Source organism: Aspergillus alliaceus (assembly GCF_009176365.1).
Source record: "Aspergillus alliaceus strain CBS 536.65 unplaced genomic scaffold BDW43scaffold_2, whole genome shotgun sequence".
NCBI classification, from domain to species: Eukaryota; Fungi; Ascomycota; class Eurotiomycetes; order Eurotiales; family Aspergillaceae; genus Aspergillus; species Aspergillus alliaceus.
The window spans coordinates 135,999-151,918 of NW_022474685.1; the positions used below are offsets into that span (position 1 = coordinate 135,999).

The following is a 15,920-nucleotide window of genomic DNA, read 5'->3' on the forward strand; positions in this document are numbered from 1 at the left end:
CTGGGACCCGGCGACAGGCGCTCTCCTACAGACGCTTGAGGGCCATACTGACACAGTTTGGTCCATAGCCTTCTCACCCGATGGCCGGCTGCTGGCGTCTGGCTCGGAAGATAAGACAGTACGGTTCTGGGATCCAGCCACGGGCGCTCTACAGGAAATCTTAACCACTGATGATGTTGTCACGGGGCTCGAATTTTCGCACGATAGCTCCTATCTCCGTACTAACCTAGGATCGATCAAGATTCAATCCAGCTGTGGCAACCCTACCCCTAGTTCATCCAATATAGGCCCACAGATATCTGTAGAGAGTGAATGGATAGCTGCAAACGGGAAAAAGGTCTTATGGCTCCCTCCTGAAGCCAGGCCTTCCTGTTCAGCGACTAAATCCAAAATACTTGGTTTGGGACATGCGTCAGGCCGGATTTCTTTTTTTAGGATTCTGGAAATAATCAATATCACTTGATGTTCGTTTTCCGACTTCGTATATTTTCAAGTATCTTTACAAAAGAAGGGATGGGGACAGAATTTATCTGGACATATGTCTTTCAAGGATGTGCTACTCGGTTCTAGTTCTATCGCAGTGGTAAATCCATACAGTATAGCCGCCACGGTGCTAGCTGCTGAGTCAGGCGTATTCTCAAACTTTGGTCATACCAGCCGTATGGTTGTCATATAATTGGATAATTTTCACGAGAGAATTATACCTTAAGGATCCCATTGGTAGAGCGACTCACCAAGCCTATATGCTGGGATTGCCCTCTAAACCGCACTCATTTTTCTAATTAGCGTCTTGGCAGTGGGGCCCAGAATAAAGAAGAGAGAGTGAGGCGGTGAAACTGGATTTGCACTTCACTGTAACAGTATTGAAAAGGTCAGACGCCTCGTTGTGTCGGCCAAGACCAGTGGGGGGGGGGGCGCGTGGCTTCTGGCAAGGGACACCTGACCTGTGTTCTTGGGCTTGGATGAGTCACTGGAATACGAGCGTATGACTCAGCAATACTAAAGGGGCTAGGCCCGAACGGGATGCCGACCAGGTCCCCTGACCGGGCACTATCTCGTTCTTGCAGGCAATGAAGTCAACAATCTTGGCAGTTTCCGTATATCTGCAACTTACAATTTACAATGGGAGAAACTTCCTCCTTGAAGAAACCTCAGACGTATACCATCTTCTCTAGCCGAGAATGAGCATAACTGACGTTCTTTCGGTGGATATATTTCTCCGGAGCGGACAAAATAATACAAATGAGTCCTACCTCTACTCCCATTTAACAGGAGATAAAATTCAAGGCGTGGCCACGGTCCGTGCTCATCTGGATCTACGAATTGATGGGATCGAAATAGCATTCATAGGTATGCTATACTGCCAACAGCTTGGTCAGCATGTCTAATGATTATATATAGGAGAAGAACGTACAGCGTTACAAACTGGGAAGGCCTACCGACAATTCCAGGATCTCAAGTACTTAATTGACGAGTCATGTCTCCCCCCGGGGAAGCTCTTCAAGGAGCGCAAGAAATATGAGTTTGCCTTTGAATTCGAGGTCCCAGACCATTTATCGCCAGAAGCCTGCAACCACAGAATTACCAGCCCTGCGATTCGGCAGGCGCATTTACGCCCTCCTCCAAGCTTTGGAGACGCCTCCGTAGCTGGTCTCGGAGGCAAGTTAAAGGATGACTATGCGCCCCCAACATGCAAAATTCTATATACAATCCAGGCCGCTCTCTTTCGCAATATTCCCGTAATCGACAAGCGGGATATTCTGCTGGTAAAGAAGATCAAGCTACGAGTCAAACCGGCGATCGACGAATTTCCACCTTTAGACTTATTGAACAGTGTGAATGACTATTCCTTAGAAGCGGATAATGTCGTTTACGATAGTCGCTCAAAGGAGAAATTAGGTCAATTAAGCGTGGTTCTGCAACCGCCGAAAAGCTTTCGTCTTCCGCTACGAGATCCGCATAGTCTGGTCAGTATCACAGTCACGCTTTTCCTACGCTACAAAATCACAGGAGACCAGGTTGAGTTGCCTCAGCTCCAGTCCTTTCGAGGACAGCTCGTCGCCACCACCTTCTATACTACCACATTTCACGAAGATGCACCAATGAAAAAGCAGGATTTCTTTGGCCGACCAAAAAATTACTCTGAATCACAATTTCCGTCATTTTCCTACTCAATTGCCTCCTTGGATTGGACCCAAGAGGAAGAGGACTGCTATGTAGCACCACTAATAGTACCAGTCACCTTGCCGCGTCTGAACTTCATCCCATCCTTCCACACCTGCCTTGTTTCCCGTGTTTACTCCCTGGATCTGCGGCTGGTTGTACCTGGTGCTTCACCATTTTACCTCAAAGCGCCGGTACATATATATGCCGAGCGAGATCCATCCGCATTACCATCGTATATTGCGACTGTTGGCTTCGGCTCATGAAAATAATTAACGATTATCTATCCATATGATGGAGCGTATATAATGCTTTCGACGTCCGTCACGAGATATTCAACGCTCATGCTTGGCAGCTACAAAGTGGTCTTGCAATGCGCAGTCCATGATCATTCATATCGATCAGTTCAACACTGTATATAGCTAGTATCTACTATTGCTCTACATATTTTAATCAACTTATGACGGCATACGACAAAAGTGGCCGATTGATACATGACGTTCAACTGTTTCTTCACACAATCATTCTCACCAATACAGTGCGCTAGCAACCCAGAGATAGCTACCTTGAAGCTTCATTCATACATGCTAAGAAACAATTCATCCATTAAACTGCGAGGCCCACTCAGTAACGGGTTTGTCAAAAAAAAAAATACCCCTCTAAGCCCTTCTACCCGCTCAAGTCCATCGGCAAAAGAAACGCTTAATCATATCATCATCATCGTTAGGTTCAAGCGAAATTGCCACAAGCCAGTATAGCCAGAAACTTTCCGACAGGCTCAGATCAACGCTCCGGAACTCGTCCGGGACGTTGAAGTTGGAGAAGCTCATTCCAAAGATGCCCTACCCGATAAGAGGTTGTGGGAAACGCTGCTTTGAACCTGGAATGTGTGTTATCATCGCCCGCCATGATCTACCTGGTTCTGCCGTCTTACATGAACCTCGCGGTCTTAAGTCGATATGCGATCGCAGTACATTCCAGTGACCGGTGAATGTGGTCAGCACTCCTTGACTGTCCATTAGAATGGCCAACTGACTCGTATCCATTCCCAATACCTCCCAAACCCCTCTATGCAAGTCCCGTTCGTTCGTCAAAGTTCAATCATCAAGTGGCTTGGACGAGAGATCCTCGTTCCATGGCATGACATTGATGTGGTGAAGACTCTTCAGCGGCATGCCTTTCTGAAGGCTGAGAATTAGAAATCGAGTGGGTAGGTATTCTGTAGGATGGAAGTTGGGTCCGGGAAAATCTTTAAGGATATCATATCTGATCCTGCGTGCGAGGCCCAAACGGTCGTCCTCTTCCGGACCCCACACGGGAGACAGTGCTGCAGGATGCTTAGTTTCCCCCAGTCAGCAGTAAGTGCAGAGTCCAGACCAGTCCATGTCAATTGAGTGTGCGTGACAAGATTGTGCCTCGATTATTGGCCCCTCTCCGAGTCCTTGTCGGCTGCACCCCGCTTAGGATCCACTTGAAGGGTGCTATATGGGAACCACATGTGGATGACGGCGACCTTAACGCTCATTAATATCGAGAATGGCCTCTGCACCTTGCACTATCTGAGTGGGCTCATATTTTCTGTTATTGTGCTTAACACAAGGGCGCTCGAAGAAATCTTTGCCGTCACATTCCTCGGGTCGCTTCCTCTATATGCGCCGATATCAATAGCATAGAGATCGGTTTAATCACCTAATAGGACCCTAGGACAAGGGCATCAAGAAGTACTTCATAGATTACCAACATCTAATATGCCGGGTGGAGGGCATCTTCTTCAGTTTACAGGCAGGAGTATCTGTCTGTGATAGAGAGAGCTAGCCCAAGTTAGAGATAGGATTTACGGGATAACGAAGCCGGTTGACATCATTCGTGTGGCATGATGACCCTGATATGTACCGATGTACCAGATCCAAGCCACTTATAAAATGCACCTTATTCCAGCTTCTCTCAATCTATCCAAGTCTTGCACCCCCCTTGACCACTGAAGATGATGGCCGACTCAGATTCAGACTCTAGTTTCTACCTCGCCGAACAAGTAGTATCAGGAACCCGTTTCCAGACCAGCGCGGAGTTCTGCGCCCACGTTTACAGCGCCGTTCTGCAAGGGCTTCCGGACCAGGTGATCGTGTATACAAACATATCTGTTCCCTGGGGAAATGAGGCCATCTATTATTTAGATGATGTTCTTGAGGGAAGGAGATTCAGGTAACCGGAAAGGAGGATTCTTGAAGATATACTCGTTAACTTCATAATAAGGAAGGATTACAATTCCGTTACGAAAGAGCTTTCGGTTAGGCTGTGAGTTGGATGGTATGGGTGCGCTGTGTTTCTGATTACTGCCAATGATATTGTCAATGAAATGAATGGCCAAAAGTCTCGGGATGCATGAGGATGGGTAGTATCAGAGTCTATTATATGCCACATAAAGCAATTATGACAATGCGCTAAAGGAACAAACAAGCAACTTCTGGGTGAGATTTATCGAAGATGTTGACTTGCCATACTAACGCCACGTTTCTTTTCCACAATGAGCCCACTATTGTAACCAACACACCCAACCCCTAATGCTCCGTTGGTCCGTTCCTTGAATTATCAACGGATTAGCAAACTCGTCGTTGGCGAATGGCCGTCCAGGAGGGCCAACGGCAAGAGCAGCTGCGGACGAGCCGAGAACCGATTAATCCTCGCCATAGCGCGACCAACCAGTAGATATCTTGGTGGCTCTTCGGAAGCCGCCCAAGACGTATGAATCACTGTAGCTATCGGCGCCGCTGGTTTGTTGCAATGCCACATTCAACATGCCACTATCGAAAGCGTCTAAAGTGGGTTTCAAGCAGGGGCTACAGGCGCTCATGATAGTATTGCATAGCACACATGGAGTGGCGATTATTGTTTCGAATCCGACATTCCATAACCTTCATTACCTGGAGTAATAAAAGTCACGGGATTTGGCTCACACAGCACGAAAGAGAAATGCCACAACGACAGTGGCTTTCTTTCCAAAAAAAAAAAAAAAGTTGAATAGGCTTAGCCATGTAGACAGGAAGAATGCAGATAACAATTTCAGTTAAGAGATCGATCAGGGATACGGCCACCCAAAAGACAAACTATGGTAACGTATGTTAGCCATGTAATCATGTATTGATATTGAAGCTCAACACAGAGCAATTTCAGGTCAAAAGGATTTACTATCACTGCGCACCACATTAATACATGAGGAATTTCTAGTATCCCAGTGAGAACTTGCTCCACCCAGAAACACGAGGCTGTAAAACATTGGGATAGTCCACATAATCACGGTGATCAAGGACCAATGAGCCACTCGTCGGTGCCATTTGTCAACTGCGAGTCTCCGCAAGAGCTGAAGGACAGACAGCTTTGCCAGGCTTATGCACAAGGCATAGAGGATATCAGGTGCATATAAATCCTATTAGTGATCATAAACCGGTCAAGACCGTAGCCGTGAAGGGACTATCCTAATTAGAAACCAACCTTTTCCGCGACCACTACTTGTTGTTCGTTGAGAGATGCTTCAGGCCTTCCGGGACCATGCTGTGTCCCTATTAAGATAACAATCGATTGGGCCACACTCAAGATCTGTAATATTTGTAAACAGTTCACCGTGAAATGTTACCCAAGAGAGAATATACAAGAGCATGGAATATTGTGCCATCATCCCGTTGCAAGGCTCAACCATCGTAAAAACGAAATGCGAGACATGTTAACACAGCTAGTACCATCATCACCATCATACAGAGGGTTGCGGTCGCGATCCCATCTTCCTGACTGGGTGCGGTTGTCCCACCATAGTTTCTCATTTCGCTCAGTTGAAATCTTATCGAGAGAACGGCTTCTGTGCGAAACTGTGAGAATGCGATGAACAATTCAAAGAGCACATGAGGGCATCTTGAATAGTGCTATAACCTAGAGTGATGTGCGTTTTCAAACTCTTACCACAGGCCAAGGGATCGATAGTCTTGTCAGTCAGAGAAAGCATTGACTTCAGCAACCGGATCCTCCGCGGACAAATCAAAGGCCATTAAAACCACAGGAATGCACTAAATCCAAAGATATTCCTAGTTATGTATCAACTGGCAAGGTTGTAAAGCTATCCCAGAAAGTGTCCGCTGACACAGGAGCCGTATTCCTTGTCGAGAGACACGGAGGCTAAGAATCAGATGTGGCCGGCTTAACAGCCTGGGCAGTATGTCCACTCCAAACTGCTGTGGATGATCGTCAAGAGACATACTAGATATAGCGTGATAGGTCATGTATCCTAGATCTGTGTCCTATATTGGACTGTGGATACTGTTACAGGGGCCAATTCTGTTCTTATCCTACACTTACAAGGATACTGCTCCGTGGTCAAACCAACGATTCGCAACCGCCCTCTATGGCGCGCCGTGTTTCATGCAATGTAACCTAGGCTTGACAAGTTGGCTGAACTTGATAATAGCTCGGTCACGCTAGTCACATAATGTGAGAAATCCTTCCAAACGGAGCCCGGGCCGGGTCTATGGATAGTGGCCCTGTGCAGTCACAAGCAGTACCCCTGTAGAGAATCCCCTGTTTTGAATTTATAAACTGGGACCTCGGCTAGCAAATGGCGCAACAAACTGTAGAAGAAATAAATGGTCAGACGGATGGATAATTGGGAAAGCAAGCAGAAATCCCCACAGGAAGGATGGTATCACTCCACCAATTCCGTTTAATAAAATCTCCGCAATTGTATGACAAATTCCCTCTCAGTCCAACTGTGGAATAACAATGTTAAAATGCTTATAGAGCGTCGCCACCCGCTCATAATCGGATGCGAACGTTTCCAGCAAATCAGAAGCCGCGGCCAGGCATCGTTTGAGGGTAATATTAACCAAGTCAAAGACTCCGACCAGCCTATGTCCTGCCTTATCTATGAGCATCCGTACATAGAATACACGGAAGGCGAAGCAACTATCCTGGCTAGCGCTCAAACAAATTCCCGGAACAAGAAAGTCTGTCTCGGTAAAGCAATAATCAGGGATCCAAGGCCCGTCCCTACTACGAATCTCGTAGCTCCAGAGGAATTGGCCTGAACTAGTGTGCTGCGAGATGGGCCTGAATGCGCCAGACACCCATTGTAGTCCCCGAGATTGTGGAATGTATAGTTTGGGGTCAAAGGAACTGGCTGGTGTGGTCCACTGCAGCCAAATCCCATGTCTAAAAGATACTTAGACTCCCCAGTAGTCACAGTGTTTACCACATGGCTCCTACGTGAGCGCTTTCGAATTAGTGAGTATTTAATGTTGTATTGGAGCTGGGCAGAAGGTTAATATATGAAAAGGTGCTCGTACCAGCCACCAAATTTAGGAACTATCCCAGTTTCGGAGGCTGATCTATGCTGTGCGGTCTTGTTTACTCTTCCCCAACGAAATGGACAGTATATCCAAGGCTTCGCAGCACGGTGCCAAAGAGGCAACTGTTCTAAAGGCTGTACCCTCCACGTTCGGGCTTGGGAGTCCACGGTCTTTTCAAAGACTTCCTGTGGATGAAAGGAGCTATGAGGATGGATTGAGTATTGAGGGGTGAGATTTTCGAAAGGAGGTGGCGAGCTAGTACCTCTGTAGATTTGTCCAGCTGGCTTGGTGGGTAGATAAGATGGCGAGAGAAGTCAACGATTGAGCTCATGTTGGGATTTTGATTGCAACGTACCAAGCAAGCACCGGGTTTTTGAGCACCATGAACAGAGGCAAACCGATGTAGCCTTTGGTTATTAACTATAAAAATCCTCCAAGCAAACCGAGAGCCATACACTCAAAGTAGGTCGCTGTAGGCACTAGACATACTTCATCTCTCTAGTTAATGGGTCCTAGGTAAACTTTCCCCGGTTACCTGATCCTTACATCTAAAATGCCTCTCTCGTATGATACTAATCTATATTCGTACTGAGCGGGCTCGCCTGGCAGTATGCGTTATACATATTATTGATTTTAGCCACAACTCTAGGAAAAGTTCTGCTCATCACCCGCCTCCAAATCCTGCGATTGACCTGATCACCCGTTTTTGGATTCCCCAATCAAGATCATTAACATATCCGGTACAGTGTGTCGCAAACATTGTGTTGCTAGAATATAACTCTCAAGATGGGGTTCAAGTATGGCTAGATGCTTGTATAGGAGTCGGGGGAGCTGGACGCTATGGGTCACAAAGGCCGTGACGAAGCGGACATGGCCCGACATGGTAAGAAGCAGCGACTACACGTTGGTCAATCATGTCGACTATTGAACAACAGCTAGAACTGACCGGGCTAGAGAAACTTCGGCTTCCTATCTAAGTTAAGTTTTATGACAACCATGATGCGTACCTGGGAAGCTGTATTAACGTAAGTGCCTACATTCATATACTGGCTCCGTGCTAATAGTTCTGGCATTGCGAACCCGACCGCTATGTTTGATGGAGGCCCAGCGACATTGGTGTACGGATATATCTTTTGTTGGTTTGGCGCTCTGGTGACAGCGGCCTCATTGGCAGAGATGGCCTCCATGGAAGTAGGTCGTCGAGGATGTAAAACCAGGAGCTGATAGGTCTAGGGCACCAACTTCAGCCAGTCAGTATCACTGGGTGTCCATGCTGGCTCCCAAATGTTACGCTGTCTTTTTGAGCTGGATCACCGGTATACTTATTTACCAACCGGACGTGAGCCACTTGCTCGCAGACTGAGATACTATCCCGCAGGATGGGTCGATATGATCAGATGGTGAGCTAATACTCCCCGTCGGGGTCTACTTCAGCGTGACAGTCACCCAAGGTCTGTTAGTATTGAATTACCCTAGCTATGACCACAAACAATGGCACGGAGCCTTGATGTTTGCAGCATCATTGGTCTGCGTGGGGATGAATTCCGTCGGCGCAAGAGTACTACCGAAAGTAGGGGGCTTGATTTTATTCTACGTACGATGGGATTCTTTGCAATCTTGATACCACTTGTATACCTAGCACCACACTAAAACACCGAGTTTGTGTTTGAGACCTTTATCAATAGCTCTAGGTGGAGCAGTGCCGGCCTCACCTGGCTGATCGGATTGATGGGGACAAATCTACCTTTCATTGGTATATCCATTTATCCCTTCCAGGCACAGGGGATAAAACTAATTTAAGATGCGTCCGGTAGGCTATGATTGGTCCCTGCCATATATGTGAGTATTGCACCATGATATACTACCGCTGATGTCTTCCTGCTGAGAAATATACAGCTGAAGAGGTAGTCAATGCCTCCACCATCGTTCCATGGACTATGATCTGCGCTGTCATAAATCGTACTCTCGGGTTTGCCATTGTGCTTGCGTTCTTGTTCTGCCTCTGTGATATGGACAACACAGCCCTAAGCAGCGCTCCTGGCTACGGATTCATCAAGGTCTTGTTCAATGCCACCTAGTCACACGCGGGGACGTCAGTTATGGCGGCTATGCCCATCGCTCTGTCCATCTGCGCGTCCTTCGGATTCCTGGCCTCGACGTCGCGCCTGACATGGGCATTGGCCCGAAACAGAGCGCTACCCTTCTCCGACTTCTTTTCTCACGTATATCGGTCATTTATGCTGTGAATTCGGATGTCTGCCCGTATGTCCTGACCACCACGCTAACCACGATGGCTCTATTGCAGGTCAACCCAGGTTCGGCCCTCCCCCTACGCGCCATCTGCCTCTGTGCCCTAATCACGCCTGCATCTGCGTAATTAGCGTCGGCTCAACGACTACCTTTAACGCCTTCGTCTCCCTCACAACTGCCGGTCTCTTCTCATCCTACATGATCCCCATCACACTGCTAGTGACGAAAAAGATCAAGGGAGACCCGAACCCATACGGCCCATGGCGCCGCGGTCGCCTCGGCCTCTTGGTCAATTTCTCATCCATGGACTTTCTCCTCATCGCCATCTTCTTTTCTTTCTTCCCTAATTCTCTGTTAGTCACAGCAGAGAATATGAACTGGTCGATCGCAATGCTCGGGGGAGAGCTAATCATCCGGTTAGCCTGGTATACGGTCCACGGTCGGCACGTGTATAGCGGGCCTATTATTGAGATTGACGTGCCGGGAGAGGATAGTGTTCCTGCGATAAATGTATCTTAGGTGACCATGCTGTTTTGACTACGGTATACTCCCGAAAAAGGATCTTTTAAGATTGAATCTGATCGCGACCTAAGTATCATTACATGGGGAACAACCTGAAAGAAAAAAAAAATTAAAAAATAAACGGACCCAAGAGCTTAAATCAACGACGATTAATAACTCCAGAAATCCTCCGTGTGCTTACCATGGTATCTGTTCAGTTATATCTCAGGGTCCAACCAACCATACCCTAGCCAGGGTGGACCTCGTATTCTCATCCAATGCTAATACCGAGACATGTCAATCTATGCTAGATCAGGTAGAGTGAGTCTGGGCAAAGGAAAGATCATGTCAAAGGACCCACATCCGCTGTCGTATTCTCAGCATGATTCCGCTTCCAGCTAATATCCAGGAACACGTCAACTACCGCACACATTTCATCCGGATCGTCGTGTCGGATAGATTAAAAAAGCATGGTCGGAGTTCCGAAGAGCAAGGCGTGTCGGACGTGCCTACAGAGACGGGTGAAGGTTAGTACGTCTAGTCGGATGGTGTCAAGCCTCTTGTTTTGGCGCGCATACCGGGAATAGGATCCCTGCATTCCTAGGACCGAAAAGAGACTGTATTTCATGCGTAAAGAATGGATATCATCTAACGAGGGGAGTAAATGCAATAGTGCGACCTCACGCAACCATCCTGCAACCAATGCACAAGACGCAACCTCCAGTGTCCCGGCTACGAGAAACGCTGGAAATTCCTCCACCAAACCACCGGCTCCATCCAAAAGGACCAGCGAAACACCGGCGTCCAGTCCCAAACTGTCAAGGATGCTCTTCTGGCCCGAGCGCGCCAGACAAGCATCGACGAACGGGTGGAGCCGAATCTAGCGGCCGCGGCCCTAGACCTGCAACAGAAGGAAGTCTTCTGCACGTTCCTGCTCACCAGTTTCCCCGCTCAGTTCGCCTCTTGCGGGAAGCGCGTCGAGGTTAACTGGATCGACTATGCAAGGCGCCCGCTCCTCACCGTGCCCCAGTCGCTGGTCTGGGCTTACCGCGCCCTGGCCACTGTTTTCATTGGTCGCAAGTATCGGGACATGAACAAGGTCACCTGCAGTAGACACATGTATAGCCGGGCGCTGAATTACCTGGCTGGGGTGGTTCGACATCCCAAATTTGCCGGTACGGAGGAGGCGCTTGCCTCTGGGATTTTGTTGACTATGTACGAGATGGTAGACGGGATCACGGGGGCGTCGTGGCTGACGCACACGCGCGGTCTGGCGACCATGATCCAGGTGCGGGGAACCGAGGTCCATCGGGCAGGGTTTGGATTGACATTATTGAAATCCTGTCGCTCATTCCTAGTCGCGGATGCTTTGATTCGCGGGGAGCACTGTTTTCTCGGCGAGCCGTTGTGGAGGGATTTTCTGGGTGAGCTGGCGGATATCGAAAGTCGAGGTCCGAAGCGGAGCGAGCTGGGGTTGATTGTTGATCGGGCTTTCATCGAGATCTCCTCCTGTCCGGGCTGGCTGGTCGAAACACATAGGCTTATCGATCAGCATGGGCATACCGAGGCAAAGGCCGAATTGATGTCGCACATCGTCCGCGGTCGAGACCAGCTTCACCATCTCCAGACACAGCTACAATACGCGATCGTCCATCAACGCCAGGCTTCTATTCTCGCTTGGCAGCAATTTGTTGGCCCCATCCCTTGGGACTTTGTGGATCCGTTTGCGCAGTCTTCGCTATATGGTATGCGATTAGGTATTTCGCTACTCAATCAACTCATTTCTCTGCTGAGTGCGGACCTCCAGCGACGGGCGTATGGCCAGGCTTTGTGGTCTGAGGTTGAGACGTCCGGTCTGCAGTCACCTCATCCATGGAGTGGGTTGGATGCAAATGCTCAGGAGTGGCAGGTTCGGTTTGATCCGGAGTATCTGCGAGATTCGTATCAAATTCATCCGAGTGGGAATGAGGACTGGATGGATCGGATAGCGATGTCGATGGGGATGTTGGGAATTCGAGCATGAATGAGGATATATGCGAGATGGTGTTTTCTACATTTACTTCTTTTTGGTTGAACATTCAATTGTTTATCTTATATATATAGTCCATATAACTAACTAGTGCGTGACAATACATGATGACATAATCCAAACACAAAGCGTGCACTGCTTAGTCACCTCCGCATATTATCTCACAGCTGATTGGTCAGAATATGGTTGCCTGACCGCCAGGTCCACCAGGCTTCGGTCTCACCAATGACCAGAGACAGCGATAGCCTAGTAGGGCTGACACAGTGGGGAAGAAGGGAAGGAAGGACTATTTTTACCTGGAGCCGCGAACGGCCGTGACTGGGAAAAAGGGAAAGGAAAACAAATGAAATGACTGAGAACCAGGTAGTGAGCAGGTGACCCTTATACCCTTCAACTTAGCCTTACGGGACTACAGATGGTGTCATACCCTTTTAACTACTACCAAACGTTATCAACCATTCCGAGAACCGGGCGAACAAACATCTCTGTCCAACGAGTAGTTTGCGTTTCTTTTTTCTATCTGTACCGGGAGTTACTGTCTTGGCGTAGTTTATTGATTCTCCCCCATTTTGAAGACGAATCCATTCTTCCCATCTTTTCCTCCCCCCATTATCGCTGGGATATCAGAAATCGATGGACACCTCGAATGGCTCCCTCCTAACCGCCATCTCCGCCATTTCCACCTCCTACGAATCCCGCGGTCAAACCGATGAATCCGATCTCCTCAACTCCGCCATCGCCAAAATCTCCCCCGATGACGCCATCACAGCCGCCCAAACCTTCGGCGCTCTCGTCGTCACCTTCCTCGAACACGGGCAATGGAACGCCGCCGCCGACATCGGGAAACTCGTCGTCGACGCGCGGATAGCCCTTCTGGGGCCAGAGAACCAGTCGACGCTAACAGCCATGAGTAACCTTGCCTCGGCGTACTGGGGTCAAGGGCGGTGGGCCGACGCAGCGGAGTTGGGCCGACGTGTCACAGCTGCCCGGAGACGGATACTGGGCGAGGAACATCCGCAGACATTAACGGCGATGTCGAATCTAGCATCGGCGTACAGTAAACAGGGGTTATTTAGTGAGGCCGAGGCGCTGGAGTTGCAATTATTGGAGGTCAAGGGACGGACGCTGGGCGAGCAGGATCCGTCCACGTTGAGTTCAATAGGGAATTTGGCTGCCACATATACGAGTCTGGGGCGGTATGAGGATGCCGAGCGCTTGGAGCGACGCGTGGTGGAACGGTGTGAGGAGATCCTGGGCGTCGAACACGCGAGTACCTTGACGTGGAAATCCAATTTGGCGGTCACATTTCGCGAGCAGGGGAGGTTAGACGAGGCTGTTAGGCTGGAGTCGTCGGTGCTGGAGGTTAGAGTCGCTCGTTTGGGGCGCAGAAATCCTCTAACGCTTACCTCGATGGCGAATCTGGCGACCACGTACCGGGACTCCGGTCGATGGGAGGAGGCGGAGGAGCTCGAGATGAAGGTCTTGGAGAATAGTAAGGTTGTGCTCGGGGAGGATCATCCGCAGACGCTGATGGCAGCGGATAACCTTGCGGCCACATATCGGTGTCAGGGACGTTTGGCGGACGCTGCGCGTCTGGGGACCAAGGCCATGACAACGATGCGGAGGCACTTAGGCGAGGACCATCCGTTAACCCTGACGTCGATGGCGAATATGGCCTTGACGTATCAGCATCAGGGTCGGTCGCCGCAAGCGGAACGGCTGACGCTGCAGGTGCTGCAGTTGATGCGCAAGTCCCTCGGTGAGGCCCACCCCCATACCCTCACCACCTTGGCAAATCTCGGAGCCATCTATCAATCACAGGGGAGATGGAATGACGCGGAGAAGGTGGCAGAGCAGACCGTCCGCGCCAGAGAGGTGGTCCTCGGGAAGGAACATCCAGATACCCTGGCCTCGATGGAGGATTTGATGCGGGTATATCGCGTCCTGGCAGCCGATCGAACGATGCAACGAGCCGCCATGCGATAGATGTACAGCGAGGCTCTGCAATTCAATCTGTGCGGTTAGTTTGATTGCTTTATCAGCATTCATGAGTTATGACCATTGCCAATTTGACAGTTTGTATTCAATTTAGTAGACCCCTTGTAGAACGCGGCAAACATTTAGTCTGTTCATGTTGATACAATGTAAACCTCAGTCGCGTAGACCATAGGAACCGAGTGTCAGAAGTACGATTAGAATGTGTTTTCTACGAAACATCAGTTGAAGTAAGGGATGAGCCGACATATATAAAGCTCACTGCACAGCCACACTGCCAAGTCCCTTAACCAGGCACTTGAATGCATTAATAGCCAGTCAGAGGGATTTGCTGAGGTTCGGCAGGTGGGGATTTCCGTACCACGGACCACTATAGGTAGCCTATATTATCTGTATAGAGTGGTAGTATCATATACTCCGTACTTAGTATAAAGTCAGTTAAACCCTTATTTAGGAATCACATACGAAGGTACATTATATCTGAAAACCATAAGTTTGCCTCTGACTGGACCCACTTAAAGGAGTTAGTGGTTGATGATTTGATGCCATGAGTTGACGGCCTGAGGCTTCGTCTGGATGGAGAGTTGTGAAGACTCATCAACGCGAGAAACTCGCCTAGCTCTCTTCCAAAATTAACCAGAAAAACAACGGCACATAAGGACAGATAGAGGCAACCAAGGGTGAAATACATGAACAGATGGAACAGAATCAAATAGCAAAAAGCTCACCCAATGTTCCGGGAGGATACATCTAGGGCTGCGAAACCCCTGCTGGGGGGGGGGGGGGGTTCTACTGGGTCTCGATCTCGAGTTCGGTGGCCAGGGCCAAGCCTGCCACTGCACCATCGCCGGACTTCCCGAGAGCATATATCTGGCGTCTGGTTTGGTCAAAACCCCCCTATTGTATCAAACAGCCATGGAGAGGAGCGACCAGAATCCCAAAGGCCATCGGCAGCTACGCCTCGACCAAGCCGCTTTGTAGAATAGCTGTACATATCCCGAGTTATGGTGAAATGTCTAATAGTATTAGTCGTTCTCTTTTCAGGCTACATGAGACGGTCACTAGGCAATATTCACTTGATTCTCTCGGAACTGATTTCGATGAACCCAACCTGATAGAGAGATCTGGTGAATCTTCTAACTTCACGCTTCTGGAGGAAAACACATGCACGATCTGATGCGAGATTAAAAACACTTTTATGCGCTTGATCTCGCCTGGCATGAGATGTGGTCTATTCGATCATCAGGCTGCAGGGAGCTGCGTTGGTTTTGAATTTATGACTGATTTATATGAGTGGTAGAAGTATCTTACGAGTAGTGCTTATTTATGGTTTAAAAGAGAATCTATTTAGCTGTACTACTTTAGGAAATTGAAAGATATATATATATATGGTTAGCACAGAGCAAAGGAAAAATAAATTAAGGATTCAAGGAGAAAAAACAGATGAAAAGACCAGACCAGAGGTAACGTACCGTCCTACTTTCTAGTAGTCTCCGGGCTGGCACTATGAAAGTTGACCAACCCTAATCTGCAACCTTACGCGGGATGTGAAAATGCTCGGCTCCAGCCGACGGCCAAGCCGGGACAAGGGTCAACCGTTATGTAAACTGTGGGCCGAATGGATTTCGACTTAGGCAAGGGGAATGTAGATC

General features: G+C 48.8%; 5 protein-coding genes across 5 annotated transcripts in view; all 5 read left to right on the forward strand.

Moving 5' to 3' along the window:
• Positions 1–533, forward strand: part of BDW43DRAFT_68437 (NACHT and WD repeat domain-containing protein) — a 3,808-nt gene extending 3,275 nt beyond the window's left edge. The window contains exon 4 of the mRNA XM_032050385.1: positions 1–533. Coding sequence (XP_031905601.1) covers positions 1–463 — 463 coding nt within the window. The 3' untranslated portion in view covers positions 464–533.
• A 648-nt stretch (positions 534–1,181) lies between these two features.
• On the forward strand, positions 1,182–2,963 carry BDW43DRAFT_319118 (uncharacterized protein; the record flags this gene model as incomplete). The annotated part of the gene is made up of 2 exons (XM_032048843.1): positions 1,182–1,350; positions 1,417–2,963. 2 exons carry the CDS (start codon positions 1,182–1,184, stop codon positions 2,427–2,429), a joined length of 1,182 nt encoding a protein of 393 aa, XP_031905602.1. The 3' UTR covers positions 2,430–2,963.
• Positions 2,964–8,333: 5,370 nt separating this feature from the next.
• Positions 8,334–10,539, forward strand: BDW43DRAFT_319124 (uncharacterized protein; the record flags this gene model as incomplete). The annotated part of the gene is made up of 11 exons (XM_032048844.1): positions 8,334–8,396; positions 8,448–8,518; positions 8,558–8,684; positions 8,749–8,809; positions 8,872–8,893; positions 8,928–9,087; positions 9,153–9,246; positions 9,390–9,497; positions 9,591–9,715; positions 9,799–9,841; positions 9,964–10,539. The coding sequence occupies 11 exons, from the start codon at positions 8,334–8,336 to the stop codon at positions 10,260–10,262; spliced, it is 1,173 nt and encodes a 390-aa protein (XP_031905603.1). The 3' UTR covers positions 10,263–10,539.
• Positions 10,540–10,651: 112 nt separating this feature from the next.
• On the forward strand, positions 10,652–12,396 carry BDW43DRAFT_259752 (Zn(II)2Cys6 transcription factor domain-containing protein). The gene is made up of 2 exons (XM_032040120.1): positions 10,652–10,771; positions 10,918–12,396. The coding sequence occupies exons 1-2, from the start codon at positions 10,715–10,717 to the stop codon at positions 12,265–12,267; spliced, it is 1,407 nt and encodes a 468-aa protein (XP_031905604.1). The 5' UTR covers positions 10,652–10,714; the 3' UTR covers positions 12,268–12,396.
• Position 12,397: 1 nt separating this feature from the next.
• BDW43DRAFT_259754 (uncharacterized protein) lies at positions 12,398–14,471 on the forward strand. Its single transcript, XM_032040121.1, has one exon. The coding sequence runs from the start codon at positions 12,907–12,909 to the stop codon at positions 14,257–14,259; it is 1,353 nt and encodes a 450-aa protein (XP_031905605.1). The 5' UTR covers positions 12,398–12,906; the 3' UTR covers positions 14,260–14,471.
• The last annotated feature ends 1,449 nt before the right edge of the window (positions 14,472–15,920 follow it).